This window comes from Leuresthes tenuis, unplaced genomic scaffold, assembly GCF_036924035.1.
Source record: "Leuresthes tenuis unplaced genomic scaffold, fLeuTen1.0.hap1 SCAF_3, whole genome shotgun sequence".
NCBI classification, from domain to species: Eukaryota; Metazoa; Chordata; class Actinopteri; order Atheriniformes; family Atherinopsidae; genus Leuresthes; species Leuresthes tenuis.
Window position 1 is genome coordinate 4,244,964 of NW_027325357.1, and position 19,928 is coordinate 4,264,891.

Genomic DNA, 19,928 nt, shown 5'->3' on the forward strand with positions numbered 1-19,928 from the left:
CCCAGTGGGACGGGCCATGAACACCTCACCAGGGAGGGGTCCAGGGGGCATCCTAACCAGATGCCTGAGCCACCTCATCTGGCTCCTCTCGATGCGGATTCTGATTTTCACTTTTGATATTTTTATCTCTTTATATATTTATTTTATTTTATTCTGTCTTCTCTCTTTGCTATTGGTTGCAGGTATAAAATACATTTCACTGTACACTGAACTGTGCATGTTACAAATAGAGATCTGATCTTATCGATCTTGTTTCGCAGCAAGAAGGTGCTGGGTAACAAACTGCTTGACAGGTGCCTTTCTGCATGGAGTTTTATGTTCTTGCAGATACATAATGCAGGAAATGACGATGATAAGTGATGCTGATAGAACAAAAAAAGAGAGAAACCTGCTTAGCCATGGTCCTCTGTTCTGTGGGGAAGTTTCAGTGCAAACTCTCGCAGATGACCTGAGAACAAAGCATCCAGCACATATTTTCCACAGCTGTTTGAAAGTTTAAGTCATTATAATGACATTATGTATTAATAACAGTCTTGCATCCCAAAAGAATGTGATGGCAAAATGTGAAAAGTGGCAGTAAGTCAGAGTAATAGTGATTAATTCCCAGTTATTTTAGGTGTTTTGTTTTTTTTAAATTTTTAGTAAAGCAAAACCTTCACTTTTACTGCTTCCAGGTCTCAGAAATTATTCACGTTGTGAACTTCAGCAGCTGCTGTTTGTTTAAAATAACTTCTTTTAAAACCCTGCTTGTTGCTATCTCTCTCTGTGACAAGGCTTTGCAATTATGTTCTTCAGCTTGAACCTCAACATACTCCATTATTTAACTGGTTATTGTCAGGCATTAGCTATGGTTGCTCTGTATTCCTGTAGGGTGCTACTTTAAAGTCATTTGTTTAAGATGACTAGCTCATTTACACGGAGAAAGAAAGTTATTTGGAAATTAAATGAAAATGCTTCAAACCTCACCCTTGATAATCAGGATTTCAGTGGCGTCTGTAACAGCGGCCACAGCACTGCTCCTCATATCGTGCTGCTTTGGAAGCCCCATTGAAGGACTTCCAGGTTAACATTTTTCAGAGCTTTGGAAGATTATAAAACCGCTACCATGACTTCTCTGCAGCATTGCACATGGCTCTGCCAAATTCGTGTTCCCGTAAAGGTACACAGAGCTAATCTAGAGTGGCACTGCCTTACTCCCACTAGAGCTTCTGCTCTCTGTGTGTGTGTGTGTGTGTGTGTGTGTGTCACATTTAACTCCACAAGGTGAAACTTTGCAGGTTTCCCCATATATTTACATCCCTGTCAGATTAGGAGAAATCGCTTCACAATTCAACATGTGTGTGCCTGCATATGTTTATAGTTGTGAGGTGATGATTGCATTGAAATGGCATTTGTATAGACTTTGCATACTTTTGCATGAAGCTGTATTTGAGTCTACTGTCCTCACAGATAAGGTAATGTCACAGCAGCAGCCTCTAGCACAGCAGCGCCCTCTGGCAAACTGATTAATACAAGTGTTTTTGTGTGTGCGTGTGAGATTGTTTCAGGAGAAAAAGAGACACTCTCTGTTGTGTTTTGTGTGTGAAAGGATGTTCATGTTTGGGCATATTGTTGACGACCTCGAGGTCTGTCTGTGCCATTCCTTGCCTAATAGCTTTTTGGTAACCTTGAGGTGGGATGTGGAATAACTTTATAAATATGCATGTCGATGTTTCTGTTGCGAGTGTTTGAACAAACTCAGACGAAGCTAAAGAGAACTTTTTAGGTAAATGTGCTGTGGACCTGGAGGCAATAACACATATTATTCCATCTTTTTTGGGAAATTTACTTGTCATATTTCAGGTTTATATTCATGGTTGTCAAAAAATCTAAACATTGCCTTTCTGCGTTGTCAGGTTAGGAAAATATTGGAGTGTTGTTTAACCCAAAACTTCAACTTTTTGATATTGCCAGCCTAATGCCATATTCCCCGGTGTTTTCATGCCAGTCCACAGCTTGATTCATGTGGCTCTCACAGTTCTGCTTTGAGATTCAAATTCAGCATTTTGATATGCAAACTACCTCGATTTTCAGACCAAAAGACTTCCAGACATCACATTTCTATTTGGTGGCACTTTTGTGCTGTGTTTCAGCAGCTATATAACCACATGTTAAATTATTGTCTCGGAAAGCTTTAAATGCTTTCTTTTTTTTCAGTTTTAACTTGGAAAACTAAAAGTAACTCAACTAAAAAAAAACTAACTGTGGGAGGTTTTTAGGCAGAACAGATTCAGTGGATCTGAGTGATCAAAACTGATGTGATGTGATGTGACTGTGATGTGCAGTTTTGTGAAAAGAGCTGGAAACTGGTACACAATTGTAAGGCATGGGTGGCAGTAGAGCCTCTGTTGTATCTCATACTATATGCCTGAGGTCAGTGTGCATGTGTGTGCTCATGTGATGGCTTTAGGGAATCCTGCACAACTCTGCAGAAGGGATGCTGTTGGTATTCACTGCATGGAAAGACACATTCAAGCATATAAATCCATGTGTACAAACCTAGTTGGTGTAGCAAGGGAGTAAGAAAGTTTGCCAAACAGAATGCAAATGTCTGTGACAGAGCAGTGCAAATAGATCAGTTTCACTTTAAACAAGGAGTTCCTGAAGAGCTTTTAATTACAGGTCTGTAGTATGTTTGTACTTCGGTTGCTGTAGTACAACCAACTACGAGTGACTCCATTTGTATCAAAAGATATGTTCGAGTATTTTGGCCGTAATCAACACCTGAGCCTCTGGTGTGCATTTTAATGCCATAAGTAAACATATTAGCCTACTGCTCCAGTCACACCTTTAACACTCAAGAGTTTTCTCTATATATTTGTAATTATAGTACTTCATTGATCCTGTGTGGGAAATTCCTATAGGTCCTGTTAATTAATGCTTTGTTATCAACAGTAACGGATCAAGCAGGAGGTGTACACAACATAACTTAGTAGTAATGTATGCATAACATTTACTGCATTTACACATGTTGCATATATTAATGTCACTAACTAATTGTACTTGGAGACCTACATCTTTATTATAAACATGCCAAAAAGCCACACCAGCAACATTAACACACAGAGAGTGGTACGTTAAACGTAGCAAACAAATGCTGTTACTATGACGAGAGGCTTGTAATGTTTAATGTCAGTTTGCATTTGTGGTTTCACATCTGAGCAGTTTGATTGGGTTAAAAGAAACTCTGTTTGGTTTTCCCCATTATTACAGTTGGTTAGAGCTGGTCTTGGATCTTTCAGTTAACATCCTGAGCAGACATGCCTTCAGTGTCTTAGATCAGACTGCTCACGTTCTTATCATTTCTTCAACCTTTTTTAGCCGGGTGGTTGATAACACATTTTTCCATGTATCAAACCCATTTAAACACATTTAGTTCTTCTTTTCTCAGACTTTAAGCAGTCCATTCAAAGAAGATCTTAGATATTCGTAGATGGTCTTAAAAGTCTTTTTCAATCACTCTTAATTTTGCCTTGAACATTTGTGTGTTCAGTTTTTCTTGCTGCACACCGCAGGCAATCATCAGAAGTATCATCAGATCATCTTTTTGAATTTTTTTTTTATTTTCATCGAGCTGCTAAGAATGCCAGTGTAGATATTACAGCAAATTAAGAAATAAACCAAATCACAATGCATTTCTAGATAATTCAAAATTTAACAAAAATACATATAAGTTGTACTTAAGATGTGAAACGGTTGATTTGTTTGGATTCTCCAAAACTGAAGTAGCCGGTCGTTTTTAGCACCGTAGTATATTTCTACAGCAGATCTATTTCTATAGCAGATCTATTTCTATAGCAGATCTATTTCTATAGCAGATCTATTTCTATAGCAGATCTATTTCTATAGCAGATCTATTTCTATAGCAGATATATTTCTATAGCAGATCTATTTCTATAGCAGATATATTTCTATAGCAGATATATTTCTGTAGCAGATATATTTCTATAGCAGGTATATTTCTATAGCAGATATATTTCTATAGCAGATATATTTCTATAGCAGGTATATTTCTACAGCAGATGTATTTCTACAGCAGATGTATTTACTGCACTCTGAAAAATTACTCAGCAACAGAGTCGTTCCTGTTGTAGAGAAATTTATCTCAATTTTTCCTTTTTTTTTTTTCTGATAACATGCATCCTTTAATCTGCCGAGACTGTACGAGCTAAAGCCATTACTGTCTCAGCCAGAAAAGATGCTCATGCTGTAAGTATTGTGTCTGCCACAGAAAAAAAAATCTGGCCTGAGGCTTCCTCTGTAACTCAACCTGTTCGGTAACCTGACAGTGCCAGCAGTCATTAGCCTAATCGCATTCAAATTATTCACGAGGACACATTAATTTATGAGACAGAGATGGGAACCGAGAGGGAAGGCAGTGGAAGGACAACTTAAGAATCACTGTGAGGATGATAGAAGACTAGTTGTACTAAATGATCCAGTGCAGTGCTTTCAAATGCTTGTTGTGATGAATAATACCCAAGTTAGAAAAAGCTGACGTGAAAGATTTGTGGGTTTGAAAGATGAGAATTTCGGATCATACTGCTTAGAGGAAAGATGTGTGAATAAAAGCGTTTGTCTTGCATCCAGTCAGCAGGACAGAGATGACGAAGCTGCCTGAGGCATCCTTAACGTCTGTGTGAGTGGACACGTATTTGTGGAAGTTCTTTTTTTCATCCAGATATCTTCTGCGTATGCAGGTGTACCACTGGTGCTCCTTTTTGTGTCACTTTGAGCAAGACTTTGTGTTTGTGTGTTGATGAGCATCCTCTGGGGTCCATTACGGCTGTCACAGCAGGAAAGCAGTCATCCAGATGACTTATGAATGTGGTTTGAAGCCAAACTGAATCCACAACATGTGAATTATTAAACTTATTACACCTCTGAGGAGATCGCTAAACTCTGGGACACAACAACAACAACAATGGCCTCTTTTTCCACTGTCACCTCTGGGGAAAAGACCTGATTTTGAAATGTTACCAATGGGGAAGTGATGTATATTTCAAAGTTGTTGGAAGGCAGCAAAATATGACATTTTTCATGGTGAAACCCTTCATAAGAAAGTATGCAGAAGTAAAAACTTTAACTTGTGATATTATGTAGCGATTTCATATAAAAACATTAAAGAGTCACTAAAAATACAGATTTTAGAGGTGCTTTCCTCTAACCGGAGTTGCTCTTAAATGTATTTAATCACAGATTAAATTCTGCTTTTGTTGCCAAATCCACTCTTGATCGCTAAGTGAATGTTTTCACCAAGTACAATCCACAGTCTGCGTGGAAGTAAACTGTTCATCTTCTCCACCTGCTCAGAACTCTCAAGTTCAGAGTCCTCAAAGATCCAAAAGTTCAGTGAGTGTGGCACCCGTCAACGGCTGGTCTAGTTTTTCTGCCAGTTAGCTGGACCCACTTGATCCTCTTGGGGTGACTGGGTACTAAACTCAGAGGCCAGATCCATCCTGCAGGGACCGTCATCCCCACAGATTTAAGTCCACCGGTCGTTGAATAGAACATGCAGCACACACCTGTAAAACCTGAGAGGAAAATTACATAGCAATCTCTGGACTCCTCAAGCAGGCAACTTCATTAATTGAGTTTTTAAACATGCAGAGTGAAGTCTAACACCAGCCCGATCCGTTTCTCACTCTACCAAAGGATTCTGTTGCCCTAAACTGGATCAGGTATTTGAGAAGAAACCTGACAAAACGGTGACATAGTTACTCTAACTCCTTGATTTTACTCCATTCAACACCTCTCCAGTGTCCAGTTGTAGCTCTTTTTCAAAATGGAAATATTTATCAGCTTTATTATTCAATAATGCATTTACAGAACGGACAACTATGTTGTGCACACCGTGCTTGATTACATTCTAGATAGTTGTCACCAAAGTTTACATGCATGCTGAAACTAAGAATAAAGGGGAAGATTTTACAGCTCCATCTTGTCAGATATCATTCCGATGTCAGGGCAATCCTGAGAACATCCCATTAGATGTTGCAGCAATCATTCGCGATCCCACAGGTTTTTTATTTTATTCTATTTGGATAACAAACATAGCTACAGTGTCTGTTAGTCAGTGCTGTTAAAATGGAGCTACGACTGCTCTGCTCTCTGAAAACCCCACAGCTGAGATCCCTTTGCTTGTCCCATCTCTGAGTTCTATGAGCTGTAAAGCCCCACTATGTAGTTCCTCTTTTACCAGTGTCGAGTTTACCCTGCAGCTGGATATGTTCTTTATTTCTTTAAAAGAAAGAAAAATTGGTCTTCTCTCTCACGGTGTAACTTTCCAGGACAACGGACCTCCACTTTCTCAGCTTGGTGTCTCCAAATGACAGACATGTCACCCTCTTCCCATAGACTCAAAGCCTAAACTAGGGCATGACTTTCAGTGAAAACCAGAAGTGACTGTTGTTAACTCATCAATATGTCCACATTTTGTTCACCTGAACTAAAAATGTCACATTGATGTATGCGGGAAATCTGTTTTTTCCCCTAAATGATACCAATTCAAGACAAGATTGTGGTGAATCTCTTTCTGCGGGACTAAGGGCTGCATTTGATGTCACCGCGGCAACCTGAGCTCTCAGACCTCACAACATGGTAGGACATTTGATGAATCAGCAGCTGCCTCATTTCTGTCCCATTTACACACACGTTGGCAGATTGAGATCAAACTTATTTAGCTTTACAGAAAGAATGGTCAGTTTCTGCACTCTCCCTGACATTTCTAGATGTTCTGCGTGGTATTACTGCAATTCTGAGCCCGAGAGATGCAATAGGAAGATAACAGTGATATTTTAAAAACAGCATCTATGCCCCAATAAGTTGACGGAACATAGGAAGGAAGATGATGGGTAGATATCACAAAGAGGATTTTTTAAAATAAAACTCATTCAGTGTGAATACGCTGCAGTCCCGAAGTGCCAGCCACCGAGCTACAGCACAGGATTTTACTTTTTGATGTGTTAATACAAATTAAAACCTTTTGACAGAATCAAACAATATGTCCCACATCCAGGATGCGAGTCAGCAGCTCAAAAATCTAACTTCTGCAGTTTCTTTACAGTGGTGAAGGGCTTTTCTATCTTTGTGCTTGTAAGCTGGTTTAAAATGTTGCTTTACATGCTGAAAATTCATATCAAATATATATTTACTCTGCAAGTTTAGCAGAGATGTTTATGTTTAAACTGTGGTGTAATTGCGCCTGACTATAACATCCCTGAATGACACTCCTGGAGTATGGTATGAAAGTTGATGAGAAGTGGCTTATGCATTGTTAAATGCATCTCATCCCTCTGATGGAGCAGAGGTTGTAAAGGAGGACATATCCTTTCCCCTCAGAGTCACAACAGCAGCCTCAGCTCCCCATTACGGCTGTCAAACTCGGTTAGTGGGATGTGGGATGGCAAAAGATGGCAAAAAACTTAACATCCTTCATATGTCATTGATGAGCTCATAATGTGTACATCAATCACAATGTGATCAACGATAAACCCCTTTAAAACTAAAATTGGACACCTAAAACTGAGCATTTACCTAAAAACACCAGAGCAGTTTTCCATATTCGCCTGCAGTGGAAAATGAACCGTAAGTTAATGCAGAAGTTTGTCCCACATGTCAACATATGGATCCAGGGTGTCTTATTCAGCCTTGTAGTCTGCGCCTATTGTTCGTGTTTCCTTTGAATAATCCTTAACAATCCTCGGTTTGTGTTATTTTATCATTTCAGCCATTTTGAAAAAGAATTTCACCACCTTATATTTGATCTACTGAAATTATTTGAGCCACATGGCTGTCACTTTTTCCAAAAGTTTTAACAAGTTTAGATAATGTGTTTGAATGTGTCCCACGTAGTTTGACTAAAACCACGTCACATGTGATGTGACATTTATCCGGTCAGTGCTGCTGGTGCTTTTTGCAACACGAACAGATGGCTTTTATGATGTGGTGTCTTACGGCTGTGTTTTGTGAAATAAATTTGTACCAATAATTTTCTATCATGGCTCCAGTTCTATAGTAACTTCCTGAAAACCATCTCCCCAAACAATCCCAATGGGTAGCGTATCTTTGCATATAACTCCTGCTGTCCTGTTGGTGATGGTATTAAACGCCTCTGACAAGGAGCCTGCTGTGGCTGGCTGTGCCAAACAGCAGGCAGTCAGGTGATGTTGAACACCCAATGCTGACTTGCTTATTTGCCTCGGTTGCCTCACTTAGGTGGGAAGCTAGCATGTGAGTGTAGATAAAGACAGCTGCTGTGCACAAAACTGCCAAATTACCTCGTCTTTACTTTGTTTATGGTGTTGGATCCAAAATACTTTCAAATACCACTTTTCACATAAATTGCTTTTGTGATTGCGATCTTAGGATGGCTTTGCTTGCTGATTTGAAGCAACATGGCAAACATTTTGTAGAATGTATGCCATTCGGTCAAGCTGATGCCAGAAAAAAAATAGTTTTATGCATCAGTCCATGCAGCTTAGAATCTGAAACCAGCACACACAGAATTTTGTAAAATTCTAACGTCTTACTGACATTTAACGTTTCCCCTACATTAAAACCAACGTTCAAACTTAAAGATGATATCCATGTCTGTGCTGCTGTTTGCTTTGATTTCCTTTAAACTTTGTATTCCATCAACCATTTTCCGTATCTAACTTTTCTCTGTCCAAAATTGATTCATTCATTGATTTGCTAAAGTAGTGATATGTTTCTCTCTATCATGTGCATTGATTCCACAGCTTAAAACTCCAGTTTTACACATGTGGGTATTGTAACAGATGTGAAATGATAACCTATCAAAGCCTATAAAGCCTGAGACTATAAAGCAGCAGCATCTGTCCCTGTGTAAGTGGCCTGTATCAGTGATGGCCTCAGTTTCATTGTCCAAACTGGCAGGAGGCTTCCTTCTGTGGGTATTTACCAGAGTATCAACCATCTGGGAGTACAATGACACTGTAGGTACCAGGGAAATCTTCCTTCTGTGTAATCTTCTTACTTGGGTGTAAGTACAAAATGGATGCAATTGCGTGTGTTGTAAGTAGATTATGAATGAGGGACAGGGGAAAAAATCATATAAAAAAGCTTTTAGAGAACATTTTCCAGCTTGGTGTGCATCTCTTTATAACTTTGTAATTATTCAGAAAAACTTATTGCGTGTAAAATATGATCCATATATTGTCTAACTGAAAGTTAATATCTGGAGTTTTGATTCTGCTGCCAGATTACACGCCATCAGGGACAGCTATATTAAAATGCTCGTTGTCTCAACCATACTGACTTTTTGCCCTGCAAACCCAGCCTGACATTTTTCTCTAACTTTTAAGCTGGTGGGTTATAGATTAGTGGCTACAGAAGAACTAAGTAATACGGTTGTGTCACCAAAGGGTGAAAATCACTGACTGTGCATTGGCCCCAAGCACTTCCTGGATACACTACTTTATACAACAATATCTACCCTTTTGAACAAAGTCCAGAGTTTCAAAGTTTTATGATCATCCTTACAAACTAAGTATTTTTCGGGTTATAAGCTGCATTAAATGAAGCAAAACTCAGATAAACTTTATTCAACTCACTTGTTGTGCTGTGTGACTGATAGCGTTGAGTTTGAGCGCTTCGTAAGCATGTCTCCTAACAGGAGCCATTTTTTGGAGCAGCGGGTATAGAAAATGAATGAATGAATGCACACACCTTAATGTTGAAGCACAGATCGTATTACTCCACGAGGCTCGTGACTATGGTGGCCTTAATGCTCAATCCATCAGCTGACCAAGACCGTGCTAAAACATTTTGACAGATTTTTGAGCGCCGTGTACCACATAAAATCGGTTCTAGGTCAGAAAGCACAACCAGAATTAATTCATACATTAGACGCACCGCATTTTAAGGTGTACTGTCGATTTTTGAGAAAATTAAAGGATTTAAGTGCGCCTTATGGTCCGAAAAATACGGTAGTTTAATGGTGTGTTGCAGCACCTTATAAAGCCAAAAAGAACAGCAAGTTCAGATAAGCTACAATCTATCTTCAAGAAACTCTTGAAGACCCAGCTCTTCAGAGAGCAGGGTCTTATTTTTGAAGGTTTATTCAGTTCCTCTTTTTCTGTTTTTGTCGTCCTAGATGATGGGCCATATGGAAAAACTAAGGATATCTCTGGACCAGAACACACCATGGCTTTGAGAAGACACAGTATACCAGGTATGTGGTACTTTATCACAGAAAGAATACTTTCACAGATAAATGTGATGTACTGGGATTTTGCTTGTTGGCCTGACAGTCCAGAGCAAGTGTTGTGGACATTTTGGTTCTTACATGCTGCCCCTCTTGTTGTGCACACAATAAAACGGCTTCACACACACACACACACACACACACACACACACACACACACACTCACACACACACACACACACACACACACACACACACACACACACACACACGCACACACACACACACACACACACTTGATGTAAAACTACAACATATCCCTGACTTCCTTGAAAACCCACACTTATGTAGCATTTGATGGAAACTGGAAACTCTGAGTTTCCAATCTCACACTGAAAAAAATCCAATAAAACTCCATGAGACGGTTGATTTTGTAGTCTGTACCCCAGGTTTCTGAAAAAGACGGCTAACACAGTAAAGGAAAAAAACTAATTTTCAACTTGAAAATGACTTCATCCAGAGTTCAACTTTCACCCTCCAGAGATACTTTGCATTAAACATCATTCTGCAGCCAACTGGAGTAAAGGCCATATTTGAACAGCTGATTTTACAAACAGTAACTGCCGAATATTTCTTCAATCTTTTTATGAAACCATAACATTTTTACACTTTCCAATATGTACTCAAATGTCTTCACTCCCTGATGACAACAGCAAATCCACATTTGGAGTGAAGAAAATCAAAATTCACTTTATAGTTAATACCTGTTGAGATGTACTATACGATATGATCATTGCAATCTCAATTTGTAACATTTGTTCAGCTGCATCTATGAAAAACAGCAAAGATAACACAGTTTGACAGACAAAACAGGATTTCTGCAGCAACAAGGTGATTCCCAAAGAGCTATTAGCTGAAAACTTGGCATATCTCAGCATGGTGTGCAGTGTGTCCTTAAAACATTTGAGGAAACTGGACAAGTGGAGGACAAAAGAAGAAGTGTCAGGCCTAAAAAACAGCAGATGAACAGGATCTGAAAGTGATGTCCTTAAGAAAGAGGAAAAAATCCAGCAAAGACCTGACAGGACCTGAGAGATGCATCTGGACCTTCAGCTGATCCATCTACTGTTGGCCCAAGCCTCATCAGAAATGGTCTCCATGGAAGGGTGGCTGGGGATGTCCTTCAAGAAGCCTGGAGAACTATTCCTGAAGACTCCTTAAAGAAATGACAGAAAGCTGGTCTCAGAGGGTTCAGGCTGTGTTGGAGAATAAATCTCCAGGGCACAGAACATTATACATATTTTGGTTTTATCTTTCTTGTCTCAGCTTTGCTTTGATCTGGAAATGGAAATGAACACAGCAGCCATTAACAGCCTGTTTAACTGCTGCATTTTGTGTCTGTGTGTTCACATTCGTCTGTGTCCTTTTTTGTGTGTGCGTATTGTCGTGATCTGTGTGTGTGTCTTGTATGTTTTTGGTTAGAAGCTCTGCGGGGTGTGACCATGGTGGAGCTGGTGAAGAAAGAAGGCAGCACACTTGGACTCACCATCTCAGGAGGAACTGACAAGGATGGGAAACCGCGGGTATCAAACCTACGGCCTGGAGGACTGGCAGCCCGGTGGGTGAAGCTGGTTTTCTGCATTTTAAATCCCTCCCGTTTATGCAAGCTTTGACATGTTCGGATTCCCTCTCTGGGCAGGAGTGACCAGCTAAACGTCGGCGACTACATCAAGTCGGTGAATGGCATCAATCTGACCAAACTGCGGCACGAGGAGATCATCAGCTTATTGAAGAATGTCGGGGAGAGAGTTCTGCTGGAGGTGGAGTATGAACTGCCGCCTACAGGTACATAACGGTTCAGCTCTACGTAGCTCTGCAAGGTTGTATTCAGTGAGAATGTGGGCTTTCTCACCGTATACTGAAATCAAATTACAGCAATATAGTATCTGTGCACGAGGCACATCAACTCTGGAGTCATATTAATGGAAAAGACCTCCACACACTTGCTTTCCATATATATATATATATTGGATGTTACATCTGCAGTACGGAAAACTGCTTCCGACTATAAATCATGACATGCAGAATCATTCAAAAATGAATGTATTTCCATGGGAAGATGCAAACTCATTTTCATTTCAGTAATACAGCTGTAGGCACAGTGGGGGATCGATGTGGAGGGCTGTGGAAGAAAAACAGCACTGCACTGCATGCCGGGAACTCCTAACTCTGTTCCTCGCACTCATAAGGGATAAATGAATGTTGCTGTGATAACTTTTCAAATGTACAAGTGTCTTTGAGCTTTTAGATCTTTTACCCAAACAGTCTCTTTTTAGATTACACGTTCAGTTATTAATTGTGCTTCGTTTTGGCAGCTTCAGAAGCACATTACTACTGAAGCAGTCTGATTTATACCTCTTTGTGCCCGTTTCTCACACATGTCCTGTGTATCTCCTCCCTCTCAAAGCACCAGACAGCACCTCAGGGGTTATATCCAAGACAATCGATATCTGTTTGCACAAAGAAGGGAACAGCTTTGGTTTTGTCATGAGAGGTAATGTATAAATGTAAATTTATATGAATAAATGCAATAAAGATTAAAGATATCTCACAGCAGGGATTCATATCAGCATGCTGCCTGTTCTGGGTTGTTGTTGTTTACCAAACCTTTGGATAAATGTGAAATTGTTGGGGACAAATGTCTTTGGTGTATTCCAGTGGTCATCGGTGTAGTAGTTGCAGATTTAGGATAGGTGTGTTGTGCCGGTTTACTGGTACATAATTTAACTCTTGATATCTGTGGTGCTGTGTTTTACCAGCCTGAGCCAGTGCAATGCATGACTTAGGTGGATTGGTTTCCACTTTCTGTGGTCAACCTTCAGACAAGAGACATCTATATTTTCTGTTTGATGAATGCTAGTGTGAGCTTTTAGGCTGCTGTACACTCACTCATACACTGATAACATGCTTTGATAGCTATGTTACAGGATACAGCATATGTTCAGATTTTCTTTTTCATGCTTGTGAGGAACTCTACTTTTAAATGAGGCACAGTGCCAGAACCAGGAATGCCCCATTAAAGCATTGACTTTGAACAGAGCTGTATAGATATGGTTGAGAAGAGTGCTGTAGTACTGTCCTGTGTGACATTTCAACCAAAGCATGTCACAGACATTTCATTAAAAACTGTGTAAACACCTTTTAAAGTTTGGTCGGGGGAAGTGTTTATGTTGTTTCTATCATTTTGCCTATGCAAGCCATGTGTTTTTGGTCCACAAGGCTCAAGTTAACAGACTATTCGTGAGAATCTGTGCAACTTTAAGACAGGAGGTGGTTTGATTAAAGTGAACATGGCCTGTAGTGTCAAAGTAATATTTTAAAAATTAAAACAATACATTTGTGGGATAAATGGCAAAAATGGAGAAAGATGGACATTTTTGTAAATACCTAAAAGAACACAGGTGGAGTATAACCAATGTAAAAATTAAGATTAAGATTTTAGGAGATTCTACTTAAAATATATATGTATATTTTTTTAATTGTTTTAAACTACTTTGTTTAATTTTGGGGGGATATTTGGCTCTTAAAACACGAACCAATATGTCGTCTTTTTGTCTGTTTGATTTGTTCATTTATTTTATTTGTTTTTTAAGATTTTTTCTTTAATATAGTTACCACAGTTTTAACTTTAAATTGCTCATTGATTCTTGGAAGAATTTATGTTTCTGATCATTTTTGTCAAAGATTTAGTGTGAATATCTTCTTCCTGCTCCTCTTTAAGGTGGTACTCATGAAGACTGGCACAAGACACGGCCCCTAGTTGTCACCTATGTCAGGCCAGGAGGCCCTGCAGACAGGTACAACTCATATGTGCCTAAATGGGAAAACTCACATATCCAGACATGCTTTAACACTTACGATTGTACTGAGACATTTGAGCAAACAAACCGAGTTGCAGCCTGAGACGGGGATTGTTTTTCCTTATTTTTTTGCTGGTAGTGATCGTGGGTTAAAGGGGCAACATCTACAGGAAAAATAAGCCATGAAAGCAGTTGCTTCTGTCAAGTATTACATTTCCAGCCTGGTAGATTCGACTGCGCCTTCAGAGGAATAAACCCCAAAGATTATGGTGTCGTTTCCTGTGACCATCACTGATATCTTGACAGTTCTGCATCACTCACAGCTGCACCAGCATGAATCACCTGTATCACTTTAATTCTGTCCTCGTGTGTCTGCCTCTGCCTTCAAGTTCAAGTAATAATCCATGACATTTTCATATACACGTCAGTTTTTTCCAATGGTTGAACTGCTGTGATCCAGGGATGAGTCAACACATCCCGTGCATACTCCCAAACTGTGAGGTTCTCCAGTGGAAATATCATCCTGGAATGAGAATGAAGCTCTTGAAATGTACATTTTTCTTGTCCAGTTTACTTTTCCAGAGAAAAATGTGCTATTAGCAGCAAGTCAGATGTCATATATTCTAATTGAAAGACTCTGTTGTCATATTTTTTGAGCAGTTTTTACCAAATACATTTTTTGATTTTGAACTTTTCTTTCATGAACCTTCCTTAAGAATTAAGTTCAGCGAGTATGTATGACTGAGACTTTGGTTCAGTGTACCTCAGTCTTTAAAAACAACAAATATGGGATTAAAAATGCTTCTCATGAAGTTCCACATAATTGAGGAGTTTAGTACAAGAAGCGAGGCTGGTCTACACACCTGTGGTGAAGTGAGAGATTATTAATGACTGTTTCCTATCCCTTTGTAGATTACACAGATCTGTGTTTAGAAAAGCCATCGTGTAGAACGTGCTTGACTCAGCTTTTCCTCCACTTCAGCCACAGCTAAGACGGAAAGAGACTGAAGAAAAGAAATGTACCCCTCAGATCACTCAGCAGCTTCAGTCATTTCATGCTAGACTTCAGAGCTCTAAGATGTTATCTGCCGACATCTATTTGTGAGAAGCATGCAGCAATAAGGCATATGCAGATTATCTTCATGAAAGTAACCGCTTTATTATTTTCTTTTTGATGAGGTGATTTGATATTTCCTTTAATATTTTCAGGGCCTGTGAGAGGACTTTCAAGTAGAATCCAGTCTACATAAGATGCATTGCAGGTCTACTAGCGATTAGTTTTTATGAATTATCACCTTTAGATGTCCTGATTTCCAGTTATGAAACCACTCGTATTTATATTCACATTCTTAATTCTGATTTATTTTGCTCAGAGGCTCATCTTGCATCTTTCGAAAGAAATTCGTCTGCAAAATGTGGGTCAGTCCAGGGAAACCGATGAGATATTCATGCCACTTTATATACCAATTATATGCCAAGTGCAGAAACTTAATCCACAACATCATACAGTCCCAGGAATCCCTACATTTTTAGCATTACCCAGTGGGAATTAAAGCACCAACTGAGAGCCTCTGAGAACCACAGAGCTTTTACTCAGGGTCTGAGTAAAATAAACTGTTTTCACTGCATCATCAGAAACAGAGAGCCTGCAGGTCCAAAATGTCAGTGCAGTCCTAAAGGGTGCGTTTCATCCGCTCATTTCTATTAGAGCAATCTCCCACACTTGAACACAGTTTAAATCCTCCCAGGCTCTTAGATTTACCGCTGTGGGTGGTGTACATTTGATATCATTTTAATGCGTTTTCTTCATAAGTGTGTGGAAAACTGGTCATGTTGGTGCTGGTCCTGTTTGTAGAGACATCACTGCACACCAGGAAACAAAAAATGTAAAACTGTCTCAAATTGCTTCCATTATGTGACCCAGTTCCTGCTGTAATAAGGGCCCTTGGTCTCAGCTTAGCTTGCGTCGTGTTGTTAAAAAGCTTCAGGACTGTGAGTGTCATATTTTAAAACTTCAGGCGGAGATGGTGACAGCTCTGTATTCCCCCTATTCTGGCTGCCTGCTTAAAGCATTTATCAGCTCTCTAATGCAGGCCTCTGTATTAAAAATTCAAAATGCTGCACATCTGTGTTTGTGGAAATGGATAACTACCTAAAACATGCCACTAGGTGTTCCTGAAAACATTTAGAGGTTCTGTCTGTAAAAACACTGAAAGCAGACTGACATTTTCAATACTGGAAAACGCAGCTGAAAAGCCTGAAACTTTACAGGTTTCCACTGTGTCAGCAGGTTGAAATCAGTGTGAAATTTAACTGGACGTCTCAGACAGATTAGGGGGAAGAGGAAAGGGGGGCTAAGCCGTTGGTAGATTTAAGACAATATCGTTCTATATCAGCAGTAAATAACTAATTATCTGAATAAAAGTCGATTTTATTTTTCTCACTCACACCCTGGCTGAAGTGGGTCTCTGACAGTCTCCCTTGTAAAAACCTGAGGAGATGCTTGAGAAGCTGTAGAACATCCTTGATTCCAGGTCAATGGCAAATTTATTTCTAAGGCACATTTGAAAAACACAAAGGGGACCCAAATGCTTTGCATTCAGATAAATTTACAACTGAAATAACAGCAATAAGAAAAATTAATTTGAACAGATCAGCAATGAAATGTAATAGTAGTGCAAAGTGATCTATTTGGGTGTCATAGTTTCAGTCAAAAACCAAGGAGAGGAAGTAATTTAAATATGAGTGGTACATAGCTGGGGAAGTAGACTGTTACAGAGTCAGGAAAGTCACTGCAAGAGCTCAATCTCCTCTACGTTTTAATCTGGATATCAGAACATCAGGCTGGTTTGACCGCAGTGCACTTTTAGAGGCATGTATGTGAAGGAGATCTGTTAAATAAGACGGTCCATTTAAAATTTGAAATCAATCCTGAAATGGACAGGCAGCCAGTGAGGAAATGCCAGCATTTGAGTTATGCCTTCAAGCCTTTTCTGGCCAGTTAAGGGATGAGCTGCTGCATTCTGAACCTTTTTAGGAAAAGCTTAACTTCTGCAACACTGGCTTTAGCAAGTGGAGTGATAACCAGCAGCTTCCAGGCATAGAGTTTAGAATGATTTTTGCCCATTTTGATTTGTTAAAAAAGTTGGATTTAAGTTGGATGATGACAGATTATTGGAAGTGGAAAAAATATCACTGGTATGTATAGTAAAGGATCCATTGTCTATACCCACTTAATTCAATTCAGGGTCATGGGGGGCTGGAACCTATCCCAGCTACCATCGGGTGAGAGGCGGGGTACACCCTGGACAGGTCACCAGTCCATCAAAGGACTGAAGGTGCCCCCAAATCTAGACGTTGATGGTGCTGGATTTAGGAAATGACAGATGGTTGAGAATCATAATGAAGAGAAAATCAGAAGGAAGAGTGACAGGATTGCAGGGATATTTAAAGAACAAGACTGTGGGCTGATTGGGGGCAAGAAACTGCCAAAATATCAGAAGAGATCAGTGATGTGGAAATTGAGGATGTCATTTTTGCTGTCAAGTGTGGAAAAGCAGAAGTGACTAAATTAATAGATCTGCAGTTGTAGCCGACATTCACCACAGAGGAAAACGGATTCAATGAGAACGTCTTCAGCTTCACTATATTTTAAATGTTGTCCTGTTTGTATTGGTGGTTATCTATCAGATAATTACCAGGTTTCGCCATCTGATGTCATGTTTTTGACATGTTTGTGTGCGTTCACTCAGAGAAGGCACGCTGCGTCCTGGTGATCGTCTCCTGAGTGTGGATGGCGTGCCGCTGCACAGCGCCAACCACAGTGACGCCCTCAGTGTGTTGGCTCAGTGTGGCCAGGAAGCCCTGTTCCAGATAGAATACGATGTCACTATCATGGGTGAGACGCCACACATACACACGAAACATGAGCCTTCAGCAAAACTGAAATTAAACAAAATGATCACCAAAAAACCTCTTTTTCTTAATTCTGTTGGCTTATATTTCAAGTACATTTGTACTTCAGACTTATCTTGTTAAAACTATGAAGAAAGGAAAGGTCCTTTGCTGTGTCGTTACAGTAAAGAGCAAAATAAAAACTAAAGTCCATTTTTTCCCACATCAGACACAGTGACGAATGCCTCTGGTCCGCTATTGGTGGAGATTGCCAAGTCACCAGGGGCAACGCTGGGGATCACGCTGACATCAGCCAGTCATCGAAACAAACAGGTTATTGTCATCGACCGGGTCAAGCCTGGCAGCGTGGTGGACAGGTGTGTACACACAGTCTCACACACACCGTGTGTGTGTGTGTTTGCATGTGCAGCTGAGCCTGGAAGCAGTGTCTGTGTTTTCAAATCTTTATCTTTATCCTGGTTTACACGGAATCATCTGGTCTTTTCCAGGTCTTATGAGGTAAATACAACCTCAGATGAACAAAAGCACGTGACGTATTACATTGTGTCCTGAAACTAATCCAAAAGGAAGACGCAGCGTGTGAAAAACTAAGTCCGAGCTGTGATTCAGTAGCTTATAGAATCACCTGTCAGAAAGACGTTTCCTGTGGGACGTTATCAGTCTCTCTCATGGTTGTGGAGGAATCTCGGCCACTCTTCTCTCCAGCGCTGCTTCAGCTCATTGAGGTTTGCAGCATTGGTTTCTGCACAGCTCTCTTAAGGTCCCACCACAGCATTTCAGTCAGGCTGAGGTCTGGACTCTGACTGGACCATTGCAACACCTTGATTCTTTTCTTTTTCACACATTCTGCTGTAGATCTGCTGCTGTGTTTGGGATCATTGTCCTGTTGATGAGCCAGTTTCAGCCCAGCTTTAGCTGTGGGACAGATGGCCTCACATTTGACTCTAGAATACTTTGCAAACTGACAAACCTTCTGCGTTTATGGAGATGTTTACTGCACCTGGCTTCTTCTTAACCTTTCAAATCCTATGGAAGGTGTAAGGATGGACTTCTGGCTTAGTATTTGTAAATTGTGACATGGTATAATACGTCATGTGTTGTTCATTTAATTTTGAAGACTGTTACAAACTGATTTTTTTTACTTATTTTTTATTATTTCCTGAGACGTTAAACCTTAAAATTGAAAAAAGTTGTACTTTCTTCTGGCAGCGATGTAGATACGACTTGTATAAACATCTATGAACATTACATTACACCCTCCTCTGAAGCCAATCCTACACTGCAGGGTTACAGATATGCAGGGGTTGCATTTATGTACTTTACATCCTCTCACAGACACACAAACGCACCCAGAAAGACACAAAGCCTGTGTCCAGCCATATAGCTGACAAAGGCGGTATGAGAGAGGATGTTGCCCCGAGCTGAGCCTCAGGTCGGGCTATAAAATATACATAAAGCATCTGAACTTGAATAACCTGTGAACAGGTTAGCTGTGGAGGTCTTTGCTTTAGTTGAAAAATGTATTGTACTGACTTTGGATGGCAAAGTAACAAAAAAAGGACTTTTTAAATCATCAACAGAATCTGTACTGTTATCATTCGGTCCTTCTTCTTCCTTTCTTCCTGATCAACCAGATGTGGAGCGTTGCACACTGGGGATCACCTGCTGTCCATCGATGGGACATCGACAGAGCACTGTACAGTCCTGGAGGCGACACAGCTGCTGGCGAGCACAACTGAACTGGTCAAGTTAGAAATGCTTCCCTCGCATCAAACAAGGCTAACTGGAAAACAGCATGACACAGGTGGGTGCGACAGCTGTGTTAGGTCCCCCAAGATTAACAATCCCTCTGTGGCGTTGTCCAGTTGCATGCAACAGAACTTCATAAGGCAGCTAATAAAAACATGTTGGCTGTTTAATCTACAACATCTGAGTAAAAACTGCTC

General features: G+C 40.1%; 1 protein-coding gene across 3 annotated transcripts in view; it reads left to right on the top strand.

Annotated features, from left to right (window-relative positions):
- Positions 1-19,928, top strand: part of grip2b (glutamate receptor interacting protein 2b) — a 127,712-nt gene that overhangs the window by 65,869 nt on the left and 41,915 nt on the right. For 2 of the 3 annotated variants that reach the window (XM_072381467.1, XM_072381469.1), the window contains exons 2-9: positions 10,157-10,234; positions 11,690-11,825; positions 11,907-12,052; positions 12,675-12,761; positions 13,989-14,064; positions 17,820-17,965; positions 18,191-18,338; positions 19,617-19,786. In XM_072381467.1, the coding sequence (XP_072237568.1) occupies positions 10,157-10,234; positions 11,690-11,825; positions 11,907-12,052; positions 12,675-12,761; positions 13,989-14,064; positions 17,820-17,965; positions 18,191-18,338; positions 19,617-19,786 (987 nt within the window). The remainder of the gene's footprint in view (positions 1-10,156; positions 10,235-11,689; positions 11,826-11,906; positions 12,053-12,674; positions 12,762-13,988; positions 14,065-17,819; positions 17,966-18,190; positions 18,339-19,616; positions 19,787-19,928) is intronic. The other variant, XM_072381468.1, reaches the window with a different exon arrangement.